At 36.7% G+C, this 24,950-nt stretch overlaps 4 protein-coding genes and 1 long non-coding RNA gene across 5 annotated transcripts; 1 reads left to right on the top strand and 4 right to left on the bottom strand.

Moving 5' to 3' along the window:
• Nucleotides 1-772: 772 nt before the first annotated feature.
• On the bottom strand, nucleotides 773-2,132 carry LOC113233637 (GPI mannosyltransferase 1). Its single transcript, XM_026468800.1, has one exon. The coding sequence runs from the start codon at nucleotides 2,111-2,113 to the stop codon at nucleotides 830-832; it is 1,284 nt and encodes a 427-aa protein (XP_026324585.1). The 5' UTR covers nucleotides 2,114-2,132; the 3' UTR covers nucleotides 773-829.
• On the bottom strand, nucleotides 2,111-2,563 carry LOC113233639. Its single transcript, XM_026468802.1, has 2 exons — nucleotides 2,503-2,563; nucleotides 2,111-2,418 (listed from the first exon to the last, which is right to left on the bottom strand). The coding sequence occupies exon 2, from the start codon at nucleotides 2,330-2,332 to the stop codon at nucleotides 2,135-2,137; it is 198 nt and encodes a 65-aa protein (XP_026324587.1). The 5' UTR covers nucleotides 2,333-2,418; nucleotides 2,503-2,563; the 3' UTR covers nucleotides 2,111-2,134.
• Nucleotides 2,564-5,242: 2,679 nt separating this feature from the next.
• On the bottom strand, nucleotides 5,243-13,968 carry LOC113233640. Its single transcript, XR_003310723.1, has 3 exons — nucleotides 13,855-13,968; nucleotides 8,889-9,019; nucleotides 5,243-5,371 (listed from the first exon to the last, which is right to left on the bottom strand). It is a non-coding gene; the product is annotated as an uncharacterized LOC113233640 (long non-coding RNA).
• LOC113233636 (vacuolar protein sorting-associated protein 26B-like) lies at nucleotides 11,266-13,837 on the bottom strand. The gene has a single exon (XM_026468799.1). It carries the CDS (start codon nucleotides 13,638-13,640, stop codon nucleotides 12,348-12,350), a length of 1,293 nt encoding a protein of 430 aa, XP_026324584.1. The 5' UTR covers nucleotides 13,641-13,837; the 3' UTR covers nucleotides 11,266-12,347.
• A 335-nt stretch (nucleotides 13,969-14,303) lies between the features above and the next one.
• LOC113233638 (mitochondrial import receptor subunit TOM20 homolog) lies at nucleotides 14,304-23,956 on the top strand. Its single transcript, XM_026468801.1, has 4 exons — nucleotides 14,304-14,517; nucleotides 15,921-16,024; nucleotides 17,585-17,689; nucleotides 21,465-23,956. Exons 1-4 carry the CDS (start codon nucleotides 14,391-14,393, stop codon nucleotides 21,594-21,596), a joined length of 468 nt encoding a protein of 155 aa, XP_026324586.1. The 5' UTR covers nucleotides 14,304-14,390; the 3' UTR covers nucleotides 21,597-23,956.
• The last annotated feature ends 994 nt before the right edge of the window (nucleotides 23,957-24,950 follow it).

Here is a 24,950-nt window from a genome sequence, read left to right as displayed (position 1 = left end):
CGAGAACCTATATTATTGTGAAATATTAAATAATATTTCAGGTTACTACACTCGAATATTAAGTCTCAAGTCACCCGCCACAAAAATTCGTTACCGTGGTGGTTCGCAGCGCGTCATTCCGTGTTAATAAGTGCGGTGATACAAAAATTATTGTAATTGCACAATTGACCAATTTACAAAGAATACTAGGCATTGCTAACTAGTTGTTAGTTACATAAGTACATAATTTATTTGTATTATATGCCTAATATATTTCGTTGATCGAATTGCGAAGATTCATAGCAAATTATAAATTTCGATTGTGACACACAAACTCTGTTAACTTTACTGAAGATGTGTTTATTACTTGCTTGTGTTTGAAGGTAATGTCTCCACACTAAGCAAGTTGCATGCAAGGATACTTGTGCATGATGAAATTATGCTGTAATCTAAAGCTACGAATTAATCTAGCGGTTAATAGTATATCTGTTGCGCTTGTAATTTCAAGCTCACATGCGCAATTTCCCCTAGATTTTTTCCATGCCTTAGTACCTCTCAAACTAGAATAAGTTTTGGAAATGTGCGTCTCTAATTGGAATTAACTGGGTAGTAAAAATTATCATAAATGGAGAACGGATTTTCGTTTGTTCGTTGCGAACTGAAATTCCTAAACAAGTTGAAATGCATTTTTGTTTTGTTATTTAGTACGAGAGTGACTTGTAGCTGTTTATATGACTTTAGTGATTGTTAGAAATAAAATAAAAAAAAGGTTACTAGTCAGAATTTTTTATTAAAATTCCATTAAAACTATACATATACTAAGTCAGTTATTGACTAAAAATCATCTACACTAGTTCTCTTTTTTAATCAATCCAAAGCCGTGAAAAGGCACGTAAGACTGTATTATTTTCGACAACACAAAAATGTGTGCACAGAACAAAATAACACTTTTAAGCCAAATAAAAACGAACACTTCTATACATTTAAACTCTAGTAAATACGCGAATATAAGCCAAGCCGTTTGTGCCATTGCCCATACAACGCCAAGTAGTAACCCTTTGCGACTTTCCATTGCAAAACTATGTATAACTAACGGCAGAAGGGACATAAACCAAATAAAGTACTGTGATGTCATAACACTATTAAAAGCAACTAATACCACAGCCTGGCAAAATAAGGCAAATGGTAATGTTTGAGCTTCACGACCAAACGTCAAACTGAGCGCAAACAATATTGAGAACTCGCATACGTGCGCAATTAGCTTCACTACATCAACAGCGGGATTGTCCATATTCAAATAGGAGTAGTAAAATAACACAGAAAAATTGTGTCTTGTATCTTTTCTGAACAAATGATAAATATAAGTTTCGAATAAAAATTCGTAGCCATAAATCGCATACATGCCGTATGTCAGAAATATTAAAGTTAATATACAACTCATGGATAATAATATCTGTTTTATATTAGGCAAAAGGCACAGAAAACCTTCTGCCAAGCGCGTTCGATGCGTGATCTTGAATTTGCCGAGGGAAAGATACATTGGGTAGCTGAAGGCCAACGGATAAAGTCGCAAATGTATCGAAATACCCAACAAAATGCCCGACCAGACATATTTCCACAGTCCCAATACTATATTTGTCTGTAAGAACATTAGCGATAGAATAACAAAGAAACTTGTGACAGAATCTGCGTTCCCCCTTGTAGAGATACCAATGCTCATTGGGTTATAAATCCAAAAAAAGGAGCAGTACAAAGCGACTTTGGATGCTTTATTTTTGTCTTTCCACGTTAAGCTCAACTGTTGTTCAACCAATTTCTTTACAGCCACCGTGACTAAGATATCGAAGATTGAAAACAATATTTTCCCAAAATTTTTATGGAAGAATATGTTGGGCGTTAGCATATAGGCTATAATGGGACTGTAGCGATACGTATGTCGTTTATAAGGCGAATCGCCATGGACAACATGTCTCGCGGCGTCGGTGAATACTTTATAGTCCACATCTGTATACGGGACATCATAATAATCATCATGATAGTCTCCATATGCAATCAGTAGCATACGAATGAATAATCCAGCAACAAGATGGTATTTCAAGGACAACTTCATAAAACGCGGTAGTTTCACTTCCATCGTTCCTCTTTAAATCTACCTTTAAATCCTAGTTTTCATATTTTTAGCAGCCTTTTGCAAACAAACGCTGAACTCTTTGAATTCCTTAGCACACTGGTCTTTTTTCAATTCCTCGTTGAATAAAACACACTTTGCGTACAGAGTACCTTCTTTGTAACACTTAGAGTATATTAGAGGGTACTTCGCAAATCTTTCTTTGGCTTTCTTCACGGCTTCCATTTCACTCTCTCGCTTGTTCGAGTTCTGCAACTCTATTCGCTTTCAGAGTCGTTGGCGGTTCAGAAAAATCAAATTTGTCCCTTGGTCTGAAAAATATGTCGTAAATGGGTTTAGAGAAAAATATTCCCAATCCTAATACGGTGAAGGTAATTTGAAACGTTCGTGGGTACTTGTATATCCAACTTCTTTGTCCGAGTGTTTGGCTTCTACGACCACGATTGTCCATCATCTGCGAATTCAAATAAAATATAATTCAAGTTTTTTATATAAGACATCAGAATATTGACGCTGTTACAACGACAATGAAGTGTACATAATCTCGAACACGACTTCGACTTACATAATTAATTACTTAACCCGTTCATGGACTATGCAATGCTGCGACCATTAACTGATGTATTGTGATTACTACTAATTACAGTGCGAAGCCACGGCCAACAGCATCCAATATCTGCGACGGTTTTTATGTACTCTGGTTGTGGCCTATGTCTTTCCTGTATGAGACTTCGTACGCCCATCAGGGGGCAGCATGGGCTAAAAAGATACAGAGGAGTTTCATCTACTTCGTGGCAGAATCTACACTCTGTTTCGCTTAAGTCTCTCGCTTAATGTAGTTAACTTGTACTTAACTAATAGTTAATCTGTAATTACACAAAATTGAATAAATAAATAAATATATATTTTCTCTGCCCTGCCCTGTTAAGGCTCTAGTATTTTGATGTCATTATTATTGTCCAGTGACAGAGCTTCTCTACAATTTTTAGCACTGTATGCAGCGATCAGAGCTTTAGAATGCTCAAGACCCTTGCTCTGTAGGCACACATCTCTAGAGATGTGTGTGCTCTCGTTCAGCAAAGTGAACTTTGCCAGGGCTGTATGCTTTGTCTATAAATGGTTCGAGACCAATAAAGGCCAAGCCATTCAGGGATAGTAACGGCGTTTACCTTAATATTAAATATGCCGTCACCAATCACATTCTGGATTGGTGACGGCATACCCCGTTTCGCTACATGAATCTCAAAAATCCAACTTCTGAGAGACAAGAAAACTGCGACGCGAATTGCTGCGATGCGATTCCGTGCGGCAAGGCATCTCACTGCCACGGTTTGGGTAACCATTCCTTCGACGATCGCCAAACGTACTGAACGTATTTTTCAAACTAGGTAGCGACATGGATCGGAAAGAGAGTGTTGCACTGCTGTTGTTCATAATAAAGTACAGGAAAAAAACAGAAAGAAGATTAACATCCAAGGAAAGCGCGATGCTTGCGATGCGTCGTGCGCAGTTTTGTGTGTCGAGCCTAATGCCGCCGACTACATCTCCATAAAGTAACAATTAACGTACTGACAAAATTCAATATTTCACATGCACAGTTGTGGACATTAGACATACATATTTAAGGTGTGTAGGTACGAGACAGTAGTGTGGAAACTGGCGTTTTGTAATTCCAAATATATGTCGGTGCTATTGAATTTTCTTACAGTAAAATTAAGTTTTAACCAATTTTTCCTCTAAAACGCATACTGTTTTTAGTAATTCAATATTATGACACAACGGCAATTATTCTACTACTGTCATAGCCGTACTTTCTTCTCTACAACAATGTTGATGTGATGAGCAGCGAATGATATAGCGTAAATTATTATATTATATCTGTATAAGCACTACGGCACAAATAAAATTTTTAATTATTTATATGCAAGTTACAAAGACCCATTCTTGCATACCTTATAGCAGTGTTGGGCAAAATTTAATTGTTCTCGCAATTAAAGATTGACAGTTAATTAATTGTCAATTGCGAAACAGCAATGAACGATTGATCAATCGTTAATCGCGTATATCTACAATTAACAACGAATCAATTTTCAATGTTTTTGATTAACAACTTACAATTAAAACTGACAATTATGATAAATTTATAGGGCATATGGGGGTGGGTAAGGATTTGGGGGTTGAGATTTGGGTTGGGGGGGTTAGGGGTGGATCAGGGTTTGGGTTGTGGGGGTTAGGGGTGAGTTAGGGTTTGGATTGGGGGGTTAGGGGGGGTCAGCGGGTGGCTTAGGGGTGGGCTAGGGGGTCGGTGAGTGGGTGGGTTGGGTTAGGGGTTGGGTCACTCACCCCTACCCAACCCCTAACCGGGCCCCTGACCGACCACCTAACCGATCCCCTAAGCAAATCCCTTAACGGACTCACCAACCAACCCCCTAACCGACCTCCAACCGATCACCTAACCGACTCCCTAACCCACCCCCTAATACTCTCAATCGTCTTGTTTTTATAATATCAAGTTCAAGGACGAACAAGTCGTGCGCCTGATGGTAAGCTACACGCCTGTCCATAACAGTTGCAGTGCCTTACACTCAGGGCTTTAAATCGCAAAGATCTGAGGGGCACTGCCATTGCGCCAGTCACCCTGAGACATAAGTTGATAAGTCCCATGTGCCTGTAATTTCACCAGTACCCTCACCCTTCAAAACCGCAACACAGTAATGCTACATTACTGCTTGGCGGCAGAAATAGGTAAGGTGGCAGTAGTTCTTTGGACGAAGGACCTCTACTGCTACTAAATGTATATACTCCACAATAACGACAGACTGTGGAGTAATTAAGTCGTGACACGACATAACAACGTCGTCGGTACCGCTGTACGCAATAGATGATTAAGGTCTGTCGGGGCGGTGTCACTAAAATTACGGCTGGTGTACTTCTGTTTCTGTTCCACCGTTTTAAAAAGAACTATTTATACTGTCCATGAACGGGTTAAAAAAACCAAACCGGTACCTTGCATAGAAACGGGTGCCTCTAATCAAACTTGTAAATAAACTACCTCTAGCATGCAGACCCTTACAGTTTTGACATAACTTATACTAACCTATTTTCCCGACGTTTTGGTATTAGGGTCGGTGTTACGGTTGGGAGTCCAGGGCTCGAGGTTGTATCCTGAGCAGACGAGTGAGCGACCTGTTGGCTTGTGGATCAGGCAACACCGACGCATAGATTCAAATACTGCCTCACAACGAGCTTCTTGATAATCGTTTTCTGTGCAGGGGATGAACTTATTTTTATTACAAAAAACTGACAGACAGTGGAAGGAGAATTTAATAGTGTGACCCGAAATTCCACACTAGTAAAAGCACTGTTTCTTAGAGGTCAGTTAATTCTCAAATTATTATAAACAGAAAAGGTACTTAAATGTTAAAATATGGTAAAGCGTACAGCGATGTGCTTTCTTGACTGAACGATGAACTTCGCGCTGCGCAAACGTAGGCACTGCTGGTTGCCGAAACTAGAAACCGCTGTGTGCGGTACCGGCAACCGGTACCGGATTTTTACTTGATTGCTACTTCACACTAGTTCCGTGCTTGAATTTCAGAGTGTTCCGTCACTGTTACGATGGATGTCGATGAAGAAACACTTATTTTGCTTGTTGTGCTGATTATACGGCGATGCAGACGTTGTCGTCGGCGATACTTGCAAGCAAGTCAACCATGTCAGCAGCAGTTTCTAGTTGCTTATATAGAGCACATTTTGATTGGCAATCGGTGTGTATCAAGTGGAAGCAACTGGGAACAGCAGTGTCTGCGTCTGTACAAATACGAACTGACGGGACGAACAAGTTGACAAGTCCCATATGCCTGTAGATAATTTCACCAGCATCCTTACCCTTAAAAACCGGAATGCTAATATAGCATTCCGGTTTTTAAGCTCACATCCGTTTGGCGGCAGGAATAGGTAAGGTGACAGTACTTCCTTGGATGAACTCTTTCACAAGGAGAAATGTTAATTATATGAACACAAAATATTCACTACAAGCTACCGTTTGCTTGTACCCAACAAAAGACACTAAATTGTCTATGTTTGAACAGCGCCATACAAATAAACACTGTTGTTTGTGGTTTAGTAATGTCTTAGCCCGGAATGAAAGCAAATTTTTGTAAATAATTAATTTTAAATAAGTAATTATATTTTCGAGTCTGCGCGACAAGTTGATAAGTACCCATGTGCCTGTAATTTCACTAGCACACGTTACCCTTCTAAACCGGAACGCAGTAATGCTCACATTATTGCTTGGCGGCAGAAATAGATAAGGATTTGGATTAGTCGGTCCGCTGTTTAACTATCCACGCTAGAATTACCTTATTTCCGTATCACCGTTCTTTTAAGCGCTTCGCATACGTGTGTCTTGTGTTCGCTAAAAGCTACCGGCGACTAGAAGTGAATATATGATGACAGTGTCCGACTGCCGCAACCGGCGACTGAATAGAAGAAGAAAAATAGAATATTCGCTTCTAGTTGCCGGTTGCTTGTATCCAACACAAGACATAGACGCGGACCATCATCTAGCGCAAAACTTGTGCTCTGCCATGACATTACATTGACAGCGATTTTAGTTCAGCGAAATACTAGCGATCGCTTAAAATGTTGTCTTCTTGTAACCGCTAAACGCGCTATATAGTTTGCCATACACAATTGGGAAGTCATTTATTGTTCAAAAAGGATGTGGGCACTCTCTTTTTCTAACCGAGAGGATTACATAAACATTAAAAACAAAAACAAAAATCAGCAATTTATACATACATTTTATTAACAATATGATATAATCGACATGCCCTTAATCTCATTAAAAAAAAGATAACTTATAAACATGATACTAAAACCAAAACATCTGAAGGTAATAACAGAATGTTTACATAACACGGACTTTTACCTAATTTACATATAAAATAATAATAACTATGCAATAATATAATATACTTGACTGTGGAACCAACATTAAATCAGTTCTGCAATTCCTAGTGATCTTTTTTGACTATAATAACGGTTTGTATCGTAAAAATAAACGCAGAGAGATCTTTCAACGGCCCCTTAACTTTTATGAAGCTAATTATTAAATAGAATTTCAAATTAACGCTTAACGGTAATATTTATGCTGAGATTTGAAAACGAACTATTTCTTTGATTAAGTAAAGATGGCGGACTAAGCGAATTTTTCGTATTTACCAAACGTACTTTGCCTTAGTTCAAGCTAAAAATTAAATTAAACTTTGAATTTTGCTTCTTAATTGTAAGTTTGCCAAAGATCGTTTTGTAATATATAATACGAAAAATTTACTTAACCCGTTTTATAAATCTCAGCCTTAAAGTGGTAACATTCGAAAGACCATTCGTATTTTTAACATTACATTAATGCCTATTGGGTAATTTTCAAGTTATTTTTCTCTACCTAATTTCCACGGCAATTATTGTTTGAATATTCTAGAATATTATTTAATATTTCGTGATAATATACTCGAATACTTAAATAATCAAAATTGCCACAAAAATGACGTAGAAAATAACCTGAAAATTATTACCACACATTTTATATAAATCTTTTCTGGATAGATATTACAGTGATAAAGGTAAAATGCGTCTAAAAATTGCTTTTATCTTTTGCGGTGACTGCAGTGTGATCAATAAATAAATAGGTCATTTGGCCACTTCGTAATGTTAGCGGGGTTCGAATCGGTAGTTTTGAAAATAACTAACGAATGTCAAATTGTATCAGGTGTACAAAATTAATAATGTACTTGCAGGAGATCAATAAATAACAGGGTCATCGGCCACTTCGGTGAATGTTATCAAAATACGAAATCGTCATTCTGCGAATACTAACAGATATCAATTTGTATCAGATTGTACAAAATGACTAATATATTTAACATGAACTTCAGGAACGTGTACCGCCCACGTATATGTTTATGAAGCCTTAAAACGCATTTTTACGGCACAAACCAACAAGCGGCCACAGTCAAATCTCTTTTGTTATACATACCCTAATAACTATGTTACATCATAATTACATGTTTTAGTATACATTTTACAGACAATAGTCTCTTTGATTCATACTGATGTTATTTTAATTTCGTTGTGTATCACTATTGGATACAGGATTGTTTAAAATTCGTACCAAATGTTGTCGTTACTTTTATGCCGTTAAGGCATAGACATGAATGTAAGCGGAAATTGCGCGGCCCTATGTGTACGCGTTGTTACAGTCAAAGTATATCTAGCTTCACACTTTTGATGGTTCTTATTCTAAGTGGCATAGAGTTAAATTTCAATTTTAAGTGTCAAGCTTGACATACTCTAAAATCTAGTGACTCTATTATTCGTTACAGAAAAATTAAAAATACGCCATTACGAAATTAGAAACAATCGGTTTTTAAGACTATTTAAGTGAAATTATTTAGTGTTGAATGATATCAATGCGCTGTCTACATCGTTCTGATAAGATCTAGTATAATTTGCTACTGCTTTTTTATCTCAAATAATCGATAAAGAATAAAGACAGCTCTATTTAGAATTGAACTTAATAAATTTTCAATATCCCGACAACAGCTCAATTGAGTGGAGTTTCAATTGAAATCAATTGGATGTATGATACAAATGCCACGTAGGGCCATTGTTTTGAACAACGCTGTGATATGTTTTCAAATTATACGTAATATGTTGTAGTAAATAAATATAATTTAAATGACAGGTAGAATAAATTATAGAGGATAAAATGGCGAACCTCATAATTGCAAATCTGACATTACAGGATTGCATGATTCCGTTTGTACTGGAAATGTGTGTGGCAATATTTCTTAATTATTCGTGATCTTCAAGTAGTGAACTGAACCTTGAATAAAGGCATTTTGGACCCTGAAATGGGCACATACGTTAAAATTGTTTTGCAAGTTCATCTTAGAACAAACTTGTTTCTAAACATTTGCAATATAGCGAAGACGCCTTCGCGTTTAATTTAAACTCAATAAATAATTTAAACACATTTTGAGAGTGTAAGAGATTCGAAATTTTGATTTTTGCATTATACTTAATTATTAGCAAATGGCACATTAATAAACAAATTTATTTATGTGAATGCTTATTACGTAATCACGACACGTAGCCCTTTTGAAAATTTTCAAGTCGTCTTGTAAATTTAACGAATTATCTCGTCTTGCTAAGTGCGTAGTTGCGTCTCATTTGATGCTGTGTACACAAATATACGTCGAAGGTAAGTTATTAATTTTTTTTGGTTAATTATGATCCCAAAGATTAACAAATCACTGATATAAGTCCAGTATTGTGTGACTGTATAAACTTCTCCACTTTTCAGTTAAACGAGCGAGCAATGTTTTTGTTCTGACAGGAGTTACCACACTTGTCGATGAGGTATAATAGGCTTGAGGCGATCCTGTTTTACCATATTAGCCGCATTAAGCCAATTCGCCGTAGACGCAACCGTTCGGGAGTCAGTGCCGTCGTTCGTCGTTCTGTTCGGTCGTTGACTCTACCATTCGGGTGTCTCGACGCAGCCGCTCGGGTGTCGATGCCGCCGAGCACACGTCGAGGCTGATTCGATACCGACTTGTATTGAACCTATACATAACGCACGTCGTCGTTTTCGGTCTTATTACAGGGACATTAAGCTTTTTCTGAATCTGCGTAATGCGATTCCATGTCAATAAGATTTTTTGACATGTTTGGTCATTCTTGATGACTTGATGACATGATTATTAATATAAAAATCGATCAAAAAAGAATTTCTTCGACCCGGTGGGCCTGGAATCCACGACCTTGGTGTACCCCAGCATTGCTCTTACCAACTGAGCGATAGGTCAAGTTACAGAGTTGTCGAATTCTCCTGTGTTTTTGTTATAGATCTTTATACTGGCTTTCGGCATTCGTCGCCGCTAGTAACACCTTGTGAAATTTAAAAAAAAAAAACCGCAGTCGATACCTTACAAGTGTCACAACTGACGAAGATGTCGCTTTTCGATCAATATATTGTTGATATCCTCAATAATATGTTTGGTCATATTATCCAAGACTATTTCCTCCCTCGACCCGTTTAATGCGTGATTTTAATAATGATTCCCACAATAGATTCTTAGAACTTCAGACTTCTAAAGTCTAAGTCATTAACTTACTATATAATAGACTCACAGTAACTAGACAAAGTTCATCAAAAAACGTCCGATCGACGTGTTACGAACGGTTACATTTAATTTTTATATTAATCACACAGCAACAATACTTTAGTTAAAAATTAAACACTATGTCTTTACATTCACGTGCAATGTTAATTGCACGCTGTCCAATGATACGAGGTATCTACGACACGCACTCGACTAAGATGGACAAATGATCATCATTTTGTGTCTATGTGAGTCTACTATAATTGTAGAAAGTCAATGGTCTAAGTAGAGGAAATTGTAAATATGATAAATATCTTTTGAAGACATTTCACACTAATCCAACACCAAATATTTATTTACGTTATATAATTTTGTTAGTAAACTTGACTTTAAAACACACGTGGTAAAGGTTATTCATTAAGTGCATTAGTGAGGTGAGTGTGTACACAACAGTTTGTGTTTAAGTCTACCACTCTCCTTAACACTATGACAATGTAAACGCGCCTTTAGTGACTAACTTACCAAGCAATGTAAGGGCATTTAGGTACGCAATTAAAATTTGTATACGACAAGTATACTATTTTTTTATAACAAAAATTCTGTACCTTTATTGAATTCATATTAATTGTAAAAGAACGAAAAAACATTTGTCAATGCCCTTATATCTTCCCTGTACAAAATATACACAACATGGTCAGTCCAATATACGTACACAATATGTTTACACATTTTACATATTTTTGTTACATGAAGTGTGCCAAACATTACATATGACCAAACAATTATGTCAAAACTATCTTCTTTACATTGCATTTTTACTTAAAATAGACAAGTGTCCAGTGATTTACTGAAAATTGAGAAGTTTCCTCAGAAACAGTTCATTACTTATTGATTGATATCGCATTAGGTATCACAATGCAAGCATATCATAATTTTTTTTAAAACTTTACTTCAATCAATTAAAATTTAATTAAGAATAGAAAATATTGCACTATGTAAATGTTTTAGAAATGATAGTTACGTTTTAATTCAATACTTCGCGTATATAATTACATTGGTACCCTTTCAATATAGTATAAAACCCACAATGATAAATAAAGGAAAAAATTTTAAGTAACTAATAATTTAAAAAATAACTAATGAAGTTGAACATTATTTTAAAAGCACAGGCTGGTTTAATTAATGTAGTTTTAGATAACTATTAATGAATAAACAAAGCTGTTATCAACTGGGCTTATGCTCAGATAACAAAATGTTGACATTTTCGAATTGCAATTTATAAACAAAACTTTATGTTGAAGGGAACGTAAATAATGGACTACTTTAAAAAAGAAAGCAGATCATCAACATAATGATGAAAATTTTAGAATAAATAATTTCTATCTGGGACAATAAATTTGCATTCTACATAATGTTGTGACTTTTGCAGTAATTCTGTAGCAATAAATGTCTTTCAACATGCTTATTCGCATAATAATTTCTACAAATACCATTAAAGGGGGTGGATAACAGCTTGTATGTTAAAGGGTTCTTCTATCTATCAAATACAATCTGTCTGGTATGAGTCATACAAAAACTTACCTGGTGACAATATAAGCTCATTCTTTCTTCAACCCAACACTAAATTATCTTAAAGCTGTTAAAGAATGAACTTCCATCAACAGTAATAAAGGCTATATTAACACTTACCTATATTTAGAGCAAGTAGCAATGTACACTTACATTTAATGCCCAAATAAACTTACTATTGTTAATTCCTGATGAGAATGCAATAGGAAATAGAGATTGATGTAACCACAGGGTTCAAGTTCTAACATTAACATTATTCTTTATTGTTGACAGTCAAGAGTTAAGTCATGTGGAATTTCGTATTTGCATTCTTTACATAAATCAACTTCATTTAGATGACGATAATAGTAAGGTTATAAGGGCAATGTTAACAACTTTTATTATTGGGTTTTCATGGAAATACAGTAGGTATCTGCCATCTAAACAATTGTTTTCAGGTATGAAAACATACAGTTCATTTCATCGGCGACAGTAATGTCAACCGCACAGGTGCATATTGGCTATTGACTTGGCGCCGCTTCAACACTTTCCGGTCGGGTCAGTACAGGTTTCTCTGCAATTTGAGGTTTCTCTGCAATTTGTGGTTTTTCAGCAATTAAAGGTTTCTCAGTTGTCGTTGGTGTTTCAGCTGGTTCATCAGATTCCTCTTCGTTATTTGTTATGTGCGTATTAGATAGTTTGTTAGTCACAACTTCAGGCTTTTCTTGCTCCATCTCTGTAGGCCCGTTATGTTTATCTCCATCAGCCATAGACGGTGAAATTGACCGTGCCATTGAACTCTCAGGAATTGATGGAGAAATTCCTCTGGCTGAATTTTCTTCACTGGAGGCACTATGCAATCTTGGAGGGTTATGAGTCAATGTCTGAGGGACATGTGGGTTGTGTAGTGGTAATCGTGATTTGTCACTCTTCCTCCACAAAGTTACCTCTTGCTGCTTGAAATAACGCCGGTCCTCTGTGTCCATCAGAACCAGATTCAAATAATACCGAACAGAGAACTTGTTATTGATGTCCCTCATAGTCGGTGTCAGGTCATAACCAGCTAAGAATACTCTAATTGGAATACTCTCTCCCCTCACTGGGGCACCATCCATTATTTCATATTTTGCAACAGTTTCATTTTCTGTGAATGTATTTGGCCCAGAACCAGTAGTTTCCCTTTTGATTATGGATATTTCCATATGTTTGATTTTAATACGTACCAGTAGGAAGTATATTTTACCAACAATTACGTCTTTCAGGTGATACTTTGATTTGTTATACTCAAACTCTATGTGCAGACAGTCTTCAATGCCTACTTCCATTTTTATGGAGTTTAGGACGTCGGGGTAGCTGCATAGTGTATGTACAGCGATATCCACCTCTTTTAAGATGTCTGTGAGACGGCGGACGATCGTAGCTCGCAGGAAATACCTCAATCGCACGTTAGCTCCCGTGTAGACTTCGTAAGGTTTTTCCACGTTCGCAAACTCGAATGGATATGACGTGTGTTGCAATAAGTCGCCTGGTCGCGCGAGCTCTTTTACCAACGATATGAACTCATGATGATTTCCTCTGTCGTAGAATAATTCGATCTGACCTATGAGTTCGACCTTGATACCTTGATGCTCCAGTTTCGACCCCGGCTTCCGCAGAGTGACATTTACCCTACCTGACACTGTCTCCCCATCGTAATAAAGCAGTAATTTCTCCTTTTTACCATCATCCGTTTTTACTTCGGCAACCTTCCGTTTGTCAGCATCGTCGAAAACGATTTCAATATCCGCAGTTTGTCCAAATCCGAAGAAACTCATTTTAACACTAAACTGTTACGTGACACTCCGGAAACTTTTTACGTGGCTTTTGACGCGATTAATAACGAATTATTTGAGCAAAACATTGAAAAACGGCGATGAAACGCCCGCAAATCCGAAGAGGCGATTGAAAGGTTGAAGCAAAGATGGCGACTGATTTCATGTCGGCTGTCGTCCCAGAGGTTACAAAATAAGAGAATAATGAAATACTTACCCTGAAGACATTTCTGAATATCACATGCAAACCTCTTGCAAGGATCTATCGGCATAAATGAAAATTCCAGGTGCTTTTACAGGAAAAGTGGCTTGTAATTGAAAATTTCTAACCTTGTATTTATATGTAAATTTTTAATCAGGCAACATTCAAATGAAAAATCCAGAATAATTCATGACCATATTATTCAATAATATTTAGTAAATACAAACTAAAAATGGGTGTTAAAATATTGCGTATTTATTAATAACGTTAAATAGTAAATGAAGGTATTAATTATCTAACAAAATTAAGTGTATCGTATTATGTATATAAATCTTGATACCTATTTAATGTCACGTGAGTGTGATGAGGATAGCATGACATTTGTCGGTTTTATGGCTATAGATCAATTTATGGGTTTTGTTTTTTGAATGTGACGATAAGTCTAGAGCTGCCAACGTTACTCCTGAAAAAATAAATGGCGGATCAAAAATTTTTCTATGAAAGTGGGCTGTTATTTCTGTGAATAAATCGTTGACTTTTATTATTAAAACATGGAAATCACTCGCACTACCCTAGGAATTGCCGTTGGGATAGCTGGTACCTTATTCTTAGGATACTGTGTGTATTTTGATCAACAACGTCGTAAGGATCCCTTGTTCAAGAAAAAGTTAAGAGAACGTATGTATTTTATGTTGTAATGAATAAACCTATTAATTATGGCGTAATATCAGTCTTCGATCCCTAATTTCTCGTCCAACGAAGCACTGTAATTTACTTCTCTTGTCCTACGGTTTCTTATTATAACCTAAAAATATCTTGCATTTTTGATTATTCTTGCTTTCGTTACGCTATAATGCATTGTGTTTTATTAATATCCGTTCATTGGCATGGCAATGCGATTAAATTGTTTCGCTGCGACATTGAATCGCTTGCCAAAGAAGTATTCATTCATTTGTACTGTATTTATGAATGGTGGTACGATTTTTACATCACACTACATATTGAAACATCCTTGCTTATCTGGTGTATTGTATACAGTGTACACAGGGTGCTAGATTTACGGTAGTACCAATTTAGGTAACAAACATTTCTAAGTCGGTTATAGAATTACTTTTATATGACTCTCGTAATAATTAAAAAGAAGCTTCCTGAGGCATGTAATAAAAAAAGATTTGAAGAAAATATGAGAATAAAGAGATAGTAATAATAATGTGCCAGATAAACATACTAACTGTCTCAAACTAGAGCTTCCCTTTATTATGTGTACCAGAATAAAAGAACACACTCTGGGGCATGTCCCAGTGCACCTCGATCAAAACCAAATTAGAAAAGTTAAATTAGGGGTCCTATCGGGATTTGAGCCCATAACCTCCTCATCCAGCAACAACACTACAAACCGATAGGCCACGGTAGTTGTTAATTATATAATTACTAACAGAAATCAAACTGTTTTACTGGATCTAAAATTGTGTATTTATACAAACAAACATACATTTCGGACATTTTGCAAGGCCTATGGTTGAGTCAGCTTTAAAAAACTAATTATACACTTTTTCAGTTTCAGAAAAAGTTGTTTTAACATTGAATGTCTAACATTTGCAAAAACTTTTTAAATTAAAACTTGTTAAAATTATGTCATGATGTGGACACATTCAAGACAAGTATTATTGGGCTCTTTACATACCCTGTAGCTTTGTATCTGAATTAATGCCAAATGATTATGATTTATTAATACGGAAGAGCTTTAAATGCATGTTGAAATCTTGGTAATATCTAAGCATGTACTCATTATTATTGGTTTAAGTGATAAAAAACTCCTCATATGCCATAAGGGATTATTTAATAAATAATAATTATAAGGTGTCAGATAACCACACCAATTACCTAGTTCAAACTAGAAAATAACCTGTACTATATTCTAGAGCTATGGAATTCATATGGAATCTGAGATTTTACTCAGAAACACTTATACCCGTACCAATTTAACAAAGTACCATTTCTCAAATTGGTCCTATTCTTTCATAGAGATAGTCAAATAAATATTGAATTGCTATACAGTAATATGTAATTGCAAATTACAGGTCGGCAAAATGTTCAGAAGAATACAACCCGTTCCCGCTCACTGGGAGGGCCACTGCCAGACATGAGTGACCACGAAGCAATGCAGAGGTTCTTCCTGCAACAGGTAAATTTCTTTTTTCTGTTTAATGTCCTGGGCTTTTTAAGATTTCCTTCATCTAATTTTAAAGCCTCAGTGAGATTTTTCTAACTTTAATATAATTTAATGGTTATTATGCATGCATTACCTAAAGATTCCTATGGCGAAAACACAGGGATCGCCTCAATAGTAATCCTCTTACTAAAGCGCTGGTTGTTTGTGGGAACATCAGGAGACTAAAAGAAATGAGAAGGAGTGAGACGCGCGGGTCACGTGAGTTGCCCTATAAGACGGTGGCTATGTCCTGACATTGCCGCAGTACACTGCCATTTGGCATATCCGGCACTAGCCCGGAGAGCTAGTAGAGGATAAGCTAGAGATTTTCTAGTCCCTCTGGCCGCGTAGGAATTTGGAAACTGGAGAGACGCCGTTCATCCGGCTTCGGGAAGTGAGCGTGCCTTACATCTCCGCCACCAACGAGGAGATTTGGTAGTCGGCTTAGAGTCAGCGGCTCAGCGGTGGCAACCGTTAATTAAGGTACAGCTCCGGTACCTATCTGGAATATAGGGAGGGTGCCGTAGCACCCGGGGCGGCTCACCTAAGGCACGGCCTTACAGAGAACCGGATGGAGCACTTGCAAACGTGCTGATCCGGGATTAGGATTTTGATGGTCCCTGTGCAAGCTCGCTCCCACAGGTCATAGTGCCCTTCCTGCATGACCAGGAGGTTGATAGGTCACTATAAACAAAACTTATATAGAAAGATATGGGATTGACCCGGCTGGGGATCGAATCCTGGACCTCAGTTATGGCGACAGCATAAAAACCGGTATGCAAGCCTCTCGCCTATGAAGCTGTCAACATATAAGTAGCCTCGCATGTATTTTTGTTGTTTCAAACAAACCAACGTTTTGGGCCCTTTACAGGTCTCATGGTCTTGTTGACAGAGGTGGTAAAGTCAACCAGTTATCTGTACAATAACCATATAATAGGGTGGTTTGTTTCGAATCAGAGCTCTTTTGAGTTCGTCTGAGTTTCCCGGAGTTTATGTGCTAAATTTCGCACATAAATTCCGGGAAACTCAGACTTTACCATGAGGTTTTTAGTAAAAAAAAAAACATAGTGATGAAACCTATGAAACCTGCACGTCGAAGACTAACTGCCTCCGTGGCCGAACGGTTACCATGCCGGACTGCCACGCAAAGGTCCCAGGTTCGATTCCCGGGCCGGGAGAAATGTTTGTATGGCTTACATTTATTTCTCTCGTGAGTTTGGGTGTAATTTGTGGTTGTCTATGTGTGTGTCCATGGCACCCGCGACACAGGGTTTCCCTAGTGCGGGGCCATGTTTGCGTTATTTTAAAAAAAAAAGAAAAAAAAAAGAAGAAGGTTCACAAACCTCGGAAAACGTAAGACCCGTGCCCAACAGTACAAATTTGTAAAGGACGTACAAATGAGTTGATGATGTGTCAAATCCATATTGATTAAATTTTTTATTACGAGTTTCGTTTATTTGACTTCTGATTGCATAAATTTTACTTATTGAAACTAAAAAGAATTGTTTTTTTATTATCAATTTATATCATCAGATTCAGCTGGGTGAGGAGCTGCTAGCGGCGGGAGATCTGGAGGCGGGAGTGGAGCACCTCGGACAGGCCGTCGCGGTATGCGGTCAGACACAGCAGTTGCTTAGTGTAAGTATACTTAAATTTTTTTAAATTCTTGCCTGGAACAAAACATCTTACTTTTCTTGGCCCTATTCACTTGATTATATGGCCTGTATCATGAAAAACGTTTACCGTGTATTGGTATGTGAATCTCCTTAGACAGGTAGCGGATTGACGGCCTTCTTTCATTTGTGTTAATTATAATCTAGTTTGTTGTATTAGTTATATCTTTTTTGTTACACATACCAAATTTATGTTAACTTATATTTGCCGCGTTGTTTTCAGTTTTACAGTTGGTTTTTTTTTTACTTTTGGATATGACTAAGTAAGAAAACAACTAACTATATCGTCGATGCACTTGTTCTGTAGAACTTTTTAGTAACAGTCGAGCTCCTTGTGAAAGAGTTCGTCCAGGTTAGTACTGCCACTTCTGCCGCCAAGCAGTAATGTCAACAATACTGTATTCCGGTTTTGAAGGGTAAGGGTGCTTGTGAAATTACAGGCACATGGGACTTGTCAACTTATGTCTCAGGGTCACGGGCGCAATAGCAGTGCTCCTCAGATCTTTGCGATTTAAAGCTCTGAGTGGCACTGCAACTGTTATGGACAGGCGTGTAGCTTACCATCAGGCGCACGACATGTTCGTCTCATCACTTAGTATTATTAAAAAAAAAAGACTGGTATTAATACATTTTGTTTTATCTTCAGCTTCAATTGTACAGTCTGCTACAGCCAGATTATTTGTTTGAGTGTCGTGAGCAGGGTTGTTGCGAATATCAGCATCCGGGTCCGCGGATAGTCTGCATAAATTAAAATATCCACATATATCGATGCTTATAGTATGCTATACATTGCGGATGTTCGAGTCGTGACATGACCTAAATGGCACATTGGAATAGTTTACAAACCTTCCAGATGAAATCTGTAAGCCGAAAAAGCAGCTCAGCTATTTTAAAATATAATATTGATAAAATTCCAGAACGATAAAGCTAGGCAGATTGTTTTCGTGAATATTGATTCTTTTGTTAATAAATGTTGCAAAATCATTGAAATAATATTTTATTTCAATACCAAAGAATTTTAAAATTTTATGTATGTGGTATTATGTAAAAAACCTCCTCTAGCAACAACCGTGGTCGCGGGTACTATGATAATGCATTCTCAACACGTGTGCTAATATTGACATTTTGTAACAAAAATATCCGACTATATTATTTTCAGTTCTTCACCGTATTCAAGATAACAATTATTAAAGGTTAACTTGCGCAAAATTTTTTGTTTCTACTATAAATTGTGGCTCACCACAGAACAATAAATGCAGTAGAATTGCTTGTAAGTAGTAGTAAGTGGGTGTGTCACGTGTGCCAACAGTACGCGAAGTTACACATACTTGAGTTCACTCCGCCATTTTCGCTTTGTACGATATCGTCGTGTTAATATTCACGTCTAAACTAGGTTAGACCTGTACTATGGGTTACCAGGTATCCACCCCCGGATCCCAATGATACAATATTATAATGTTGTTGGCAATCACAGAACCATAAATACAATAGAAATGCTTAGTGCACAAAAACTCCAAAATCGTGGAAAAACGCCTTATTTTGCTTACTTTGGATTACAAAAAATATGATAATCGCACTTGTAAATATATTAATATAAACCCCGTAACTATATAAATATAAACGCTCGCCTTGAGGAGACAGGGTCGTATTTTCGAACTCTACTCAATGGTCAAGTCAGGATTGCGATTGAAACACAAGCACTGGAAATACGACCCTAATGGCAGGGACTTGAATATGATTTCGAGTGCTTTAAACCATACTCAAATCCTGACTTGAGCAGACTTGAGTATGATTCCAAGCACTGGAAATACGACCCTAATGGCAAGGACTTGAGTATGATTTTCAGTGCTTTAAATCATACTCAAGTCAGAATCTGAGTATGATTTCAAGCACTGGAAATACGGCCCTAATGGCAGGGACTTGAGTATTGTTTCGAGTGCTTTAAACCATACTCAAATCCTGACTTGAGCATTGAGTAGAGTTCTAGAATACGACCCTTAGAGTTGACATTGTTGATTTTATCTTTTTTAATTTATTTCGTGACCATGGATACAAGTTTCCAGTCGAAATATTACAGAATATGATAATAAACATAGAAAGTAATAGCATAGTAAAATAATAAAATGTATTGTTTTTTTACAGTATATATGACGAATTTAAATTTTATAAATGTCGTTTGTCATCAATTTTCAGTATCATCACATCAATATTCAAGATCATCATTTTCTTAAATTTTGTTATGTAAAAAAAAAATTTACGAAACCTGCTTCTTTCTTTACGTTTTTTTATTCTAAAAAAACAAAGTATAGTTGTGTATCATATTTATTTGAATACATAGGGCGCACTATAAGTTCCCGGTACTGGCCACTTACATAAACAATATTTAAAAAGTAATTACAACATTTGAAAATGGAGCTCTTTGGCTGTAGAATACAGTTTGTTTCATCTGACTGTCACTTGTTTTTACAAGTGTAATTTAACAGCTCAGCGGAACTTCTCTCGGCTTCAAACTTCTTTTGGCGATGAAGTACCATGCAAGACGACTATTTATAGCTGGTTTGCAGAATTCAAACGAGGGGAAATCTCAGTGACGAATTTCGTGATGGTCGCCCGTCCACTGCTGTGAACAACAAAAACATCGAGCCGTGCGCCGTATGATCAGAACAGGCAGACATGTGACATAGCACGAGATTCGAGCATCTTTAAGCATAGGCATGAGTCAAATACAATCAATAATACACAAACATTTGGGTGTGAGAAAGCTATGCTCTCGGCGGATCCCACACAATTTGACTGAGGCTCAAAAAACAGATCGCGTCACTTGGTGCAATATCATGGTTACCAGATTCAACGAAGGGGCGACAAATTTGGTGTGAGACATAGTAACAGGTGACCAAACATGGATTTATAGTTACGATCCCAAAAGAAAGCAGCAATAGGACCGTATAGGACTTTCAACATGAGCCGAAACCATGTGGCGCGCGTGTAAAGTGCCTCTAAGCGGACGATTGCTTCTTTTTTTAATAAAACTGGACACGTGGTTACTGTTGCTTTAAAGAATCGTTGTATCGTGAATAGGGATTGGTACACGACCATTTGTTTGCCGGAAGTTATTGACAAACGCCGTAAAATTAACCGTAAACGCCGTATTATCTTGCACCACGATAATGCCAGTTCTCACACGGCCAGACAGACAAATGAATTATTGAAGGTGAACAGCGTTGACCTTATATTATAAGCCATCCCGCGTACAGTCCCGACCTGGCACCTTGTGACTTTTATTTATTTCCAAAAATTAAGAACCATATACGCGGTCAACGATTTTCATCACCTGAAGAGGCTGTCGAAGAGTATGAATAATATGTTTCAGAGATTGTCATGGAGGAGTGGCATAAATGATTTCAAAATTGGTTCATTCGTATGAAAAAGTAAGTGCATTAACGCTAACGGAGAATATTTTGAGAAACAATAAACTGATTTCTGACCATTTACAGTATTTTTTTTCTTATTCATTCCGGAAACTTATAGAGCGCCCCACGTACATCCACGAAGAGAACGCCTTCGTTAACGTTGTAATAATATTTGGCTAAACCGCTCCACACACATGCAACTTATAACTAACATAATCGACGTACAACATATTGAAAATTGAGTTATTAATGGAACGTATACAGGACAAACATTTATTTTTGTACATATTATTTACGTTCCTTCCATACAATACATTTTTTTTTCAACAGGTTCTCCAACAAACCATGCCAGCTCCAATCTTCCACTTGCTCCTCAAGAAACTTCCAGAAGTGTCGGAGCGCCTTCGGGCTTCGATGAAAGCCAGCGGCAACCAATCCTTGCAAGAAGAGGACGTAGAGTAATATCCTGAAATCTTCGAGTAACCGGAGAACACCTTACGAAACTCTGCCAAAGAATCTGATAAAACATTTACACACATCACAATAGAAAAACTTGACTCACCGAGTTAGAGAATTTATTACTAAAGTAACTTGACCCCGAGCTTTATGTGGTACCAAAAAATCAACCTACATTAGCGTATGCCTGCTTACGGGTCATGGCACTAACAAATAAAATTAATTTCCTGTAAAAATTCGTCAGCAATCTGCAATGGAGATGTTAATAATTTATTTAAACAAGTACATAAAGCATGGGTCTACGAATTAAAAGCTGTTTGTATTTTTATCAAGTGTCTTTGGTAGGACTTTATTGTTAAATTTTAACTTTTGATCTATTTTGTTGTCGGTTTTATTAAGTATGATTTTAAAGCTTCTTGTACATTGCTGCGATATAGAACAGATACACAAGAACAATCAAACATGCTTCTACAGCACCCGCTTAGGTTGTGGATACTCTTTTACAAATTTGATCATTTTGCAAGTACCGAATTTGTTGTAAGTAGCTTGTGTTAAACTCAACAACATTGTTGGGCTATGTAGTTGAACGAGAAATTACTATTTTTATAATACGGTTTTAAGTGGTAATTATATTATGGTGAACATAATATGTGACATTGGAGGTGATTGTCAGTTCTGCATACAATCAGAGTACCAAAGCAGTGTACCGTGGACTATCGAACAAATTGATTACATTGAAAGAAAGTGATTGGAATAAAAATTAGATCTTATTTAAAGTAACTTGCTTCTATCTTATCCCATATGTACTTAATTGAATCATAATATCATTGTTTATATGACGAATCTTAATCGTTATAACTTTTAAAGTTATTTTTTGTTTAGTGTACGTAACATAATACGTACCATTAACCAACATCGAACGTGTGTTTTTGGTGAACACATTTACACCGAGATTTTTTTACGATCTTCAGTACTTTGGGATCGTGTGCGAAAATAACTGTAACATTTACGCCACAAATTCGAAACGGGCGGAGGTGCGTTCTGCAGAACGTTCAAGGTTTGCGTGTACATTGCGCGCAAACGTGTGTCTAGACACAATGTGAACATTGAACGCACCGCTGAAGGTACCACAGTTTCGAATTTGTGTCGTAACCGTTTCTAAAAGATTTTTTTTGTACATCTACAGTATTAGACGTAGTCAGTGTACATGTGGCTTTAAAATCAGGAAACAAACTTTTTACTTGAATACCACAGACAATAGAACTGATTTGTGTTTATGATAAAGCCTTTTTCATCTGCCGATAACATCTATATATCCACAATAATTGGGTGGACAAAAATCATTAAATTATTCTATTATATGTATTTGTATTAAAAGAGAAGGTTGGCAATTTATATTTTGACTCTCGCGATTTTTGAGAAGTTGTCCGTTGAATTACAAAGCTAACAATTACATTAAAAGTCAAAACAAGTGCAACCTGAGACGCGAAAAATCATACTAGCCCAACCTGTGACGTGATAAATTATTACTAGTGCAACCTGAGACGTGATAAGTCATTACTAGCGCAACCTGTGACGGGAAGTCATTACTAGCGCAACTTGTAACGTTAAAAGTCAAGACTTCCTTGGGCAACCTTGTCAAGGCTTTCGATAAAAATAAATTAGGGCCGCCATTAAGGAGAATAATCAAAAAAGTAACTTGTTAGCCTTCTACTATGGAGATGTCATTTTAATTGAAATTATCGGTTTTCCTTTTCGTTTTTCTAATGCTCGATCTAGTGTTTTTTTTGCCAAGTTTTAAGTGTATATTTTCTCAATTCTCATTCAACTTTTCTTTGTGTTTTTTACAGAGTTCTATGTTATTATATTATTTTTGTGGTCAATAAGACGTAGAACTCGAAATTACTTTGACAAAGTACTATAGACCCCATACTATGTTAACCCCTTGTCACTTCTTACAAAATCTAAATGTTACTGTAATTATTCTTTCGTTTGCTTACAAAATGGCGACAGCCAGATAATGCAAATTAGAACAATCGCCTTGGTAGTTATTAAAGTTACTTTTTAGTAAATAACGACTTTAAATTATAATTATTAATGTAACAAATAATTTAATCGCCCTCAATTCAAATATGAATATAAAAATGTTAAAATTGAACCAAATGCACATTGGCTGTGATTCAAAATGTGCTTACATGTCCGCCATTTTGTAAAATCGATATGAAGCAATAATGGTACGTCGAGAATGCAAGTTCAATAATAATATAGAGTGTTTGTTAACGTTATTAAAGTTTTGTTTTGTGTTCACAACTGGTTAAGGATGCTTGTGAGTTTTGATTGAGATTTTATTGTGAAATAATAGTATTGTACAAAATTATTGGTGTATTTATTTTTAATCCACCCTTTGCTGTACACTGCCCTCCTCCTAATGCAATCCTCCTCCTCCAACTAATGCTATTTCTGATTTTTGTTGCTAATAGCAATAAAACAAACTAAGATTGAAAAAAAAAACAGGTGTCTTATTTTGCTGATCCATAACTAAATTTCGTCCACGTTAGTTATTATACGGAGGGCAGTATACAGTTGCATTATCATAATGTACCAAACAACCACACCTTTATTATGAATACTAGAGCTACGGAATTCATTTCGGAGCCCTGCCCAAAACACCCATACTGTCCTCGGAACGAAAAAGTCGCAACTGTTGTATAAAGTATGACTTTTTTCGTTACGAGGGCAGCATACCAGAACCAAGTTTGGTGTCCCAAGATACAACGGGGTTCCGTTTTGTGCTTACTTGGATGTATGTTTTAAAATTTAACGTGAATGGGAGAGATTAAATGATTACACCGTGTAACACGATTTTAGTTTCCCAGCAATATCATTTTATGATTGGTTCAACATAAAACATGAGAGCCACTTCAATTTAATCATAGATAAAAATAAATAATATTAAGTGGCCCAAAAAGGTATATATACTACGGAGATAAGTAAATTTCTCACCTATACGGAAAAAAGAAATTATCTGACGAAAGAGGGATCTGTCGGATGTGTACCAAATCCGTATGACGAAAGTGTCGTTATTGGTGTCCACATTCGTCATTCCTGACGAACCTGGGGGTCTACTCTCAATCTCCGTCCGAAACAATTACTGCCAAATAAGCAATACTTGACCTAATGAAAAGACGTGTGATACGAACAGATGTCGGACGGAGATCGAGAGTAGACCCCCTGAACTGAAATCATGAAAAAAACTATTTCTGACGAAACTGGAATATGACGGTTGTGTACTAAATCGATAACGGTCATTCTCGGACAAGTGTTAACGGTGGTGAAGTATTCGATTTTTTTACAGTGTAA

The sequence above is a fragment of the Hyposmocoma kahamanoa genome, unplaced genomic scaffold (genome assembly GCF_003589595.1).
Source record: "Hyposmocoma kahamanoa isolate Upper Pololo Valley unplaced genomic scaffold, ASM358959v1 79, whole genome shotgun sequence".
Lineage (NCBI taxonomy): Eukaryota > Metazoa > Arthropoda > Insecta > Lepidoptera > Cosmopterigidae > Hyposmocoma > Hyposmocoma kahamanoa.
Note: the sequence above shows the minus strand (reverse complement) of the source record. Positions and strands in the feature narration are given on the sequence as shown.

Excerpts from the sequence above, each read along its gene's own strand:
- LOC113233637 (XM_026468800.1), bottom strand. The coding sequence starts at position 2,113 with ATGGAAGTGAAACTACCGCGTTTTATGAAGTTGTCCTTGAAATACCAT.
- LOC113233638 (XM_026468801.1), top strand. The coding sequence starts at position 14,391 with ATGGAAATCACTCGCACTACCCTAGGAATTGCCGTTGGGATAGCTGGT. Across the intron at positions 14,518-15,920 it reads CAAGAAAAAGTTAAGAGAAC|GTCGGCAAAATGTTCAGAAG; the intron begins GTATGTATTTTA and ends TGCAAATTACAG. Across the intron at positions 16,025-17,584 it reads AGAGGTTCTTCCTGCAACAG|ATTCAGCTGGGTGAGGAGCT; the intron begins GTAAATTTCTTT and ends TTATATCATCAG.
- LOC113233636 (XM_026468799.1), bottom strand. The coding sequence starts at position 13,640 with ATGAGTTTCTTCGGATTTGGACAAACTGCGGATATTGAAATCGTTTTC.
- LOC113233639 (XM_026468802.1), bottom strand. The coding sequence starts at position 2,332 with ATGGAAGCCGTGAAGAAAGCCAAAGAAAGATTTGCGAAGTACCCTCTA.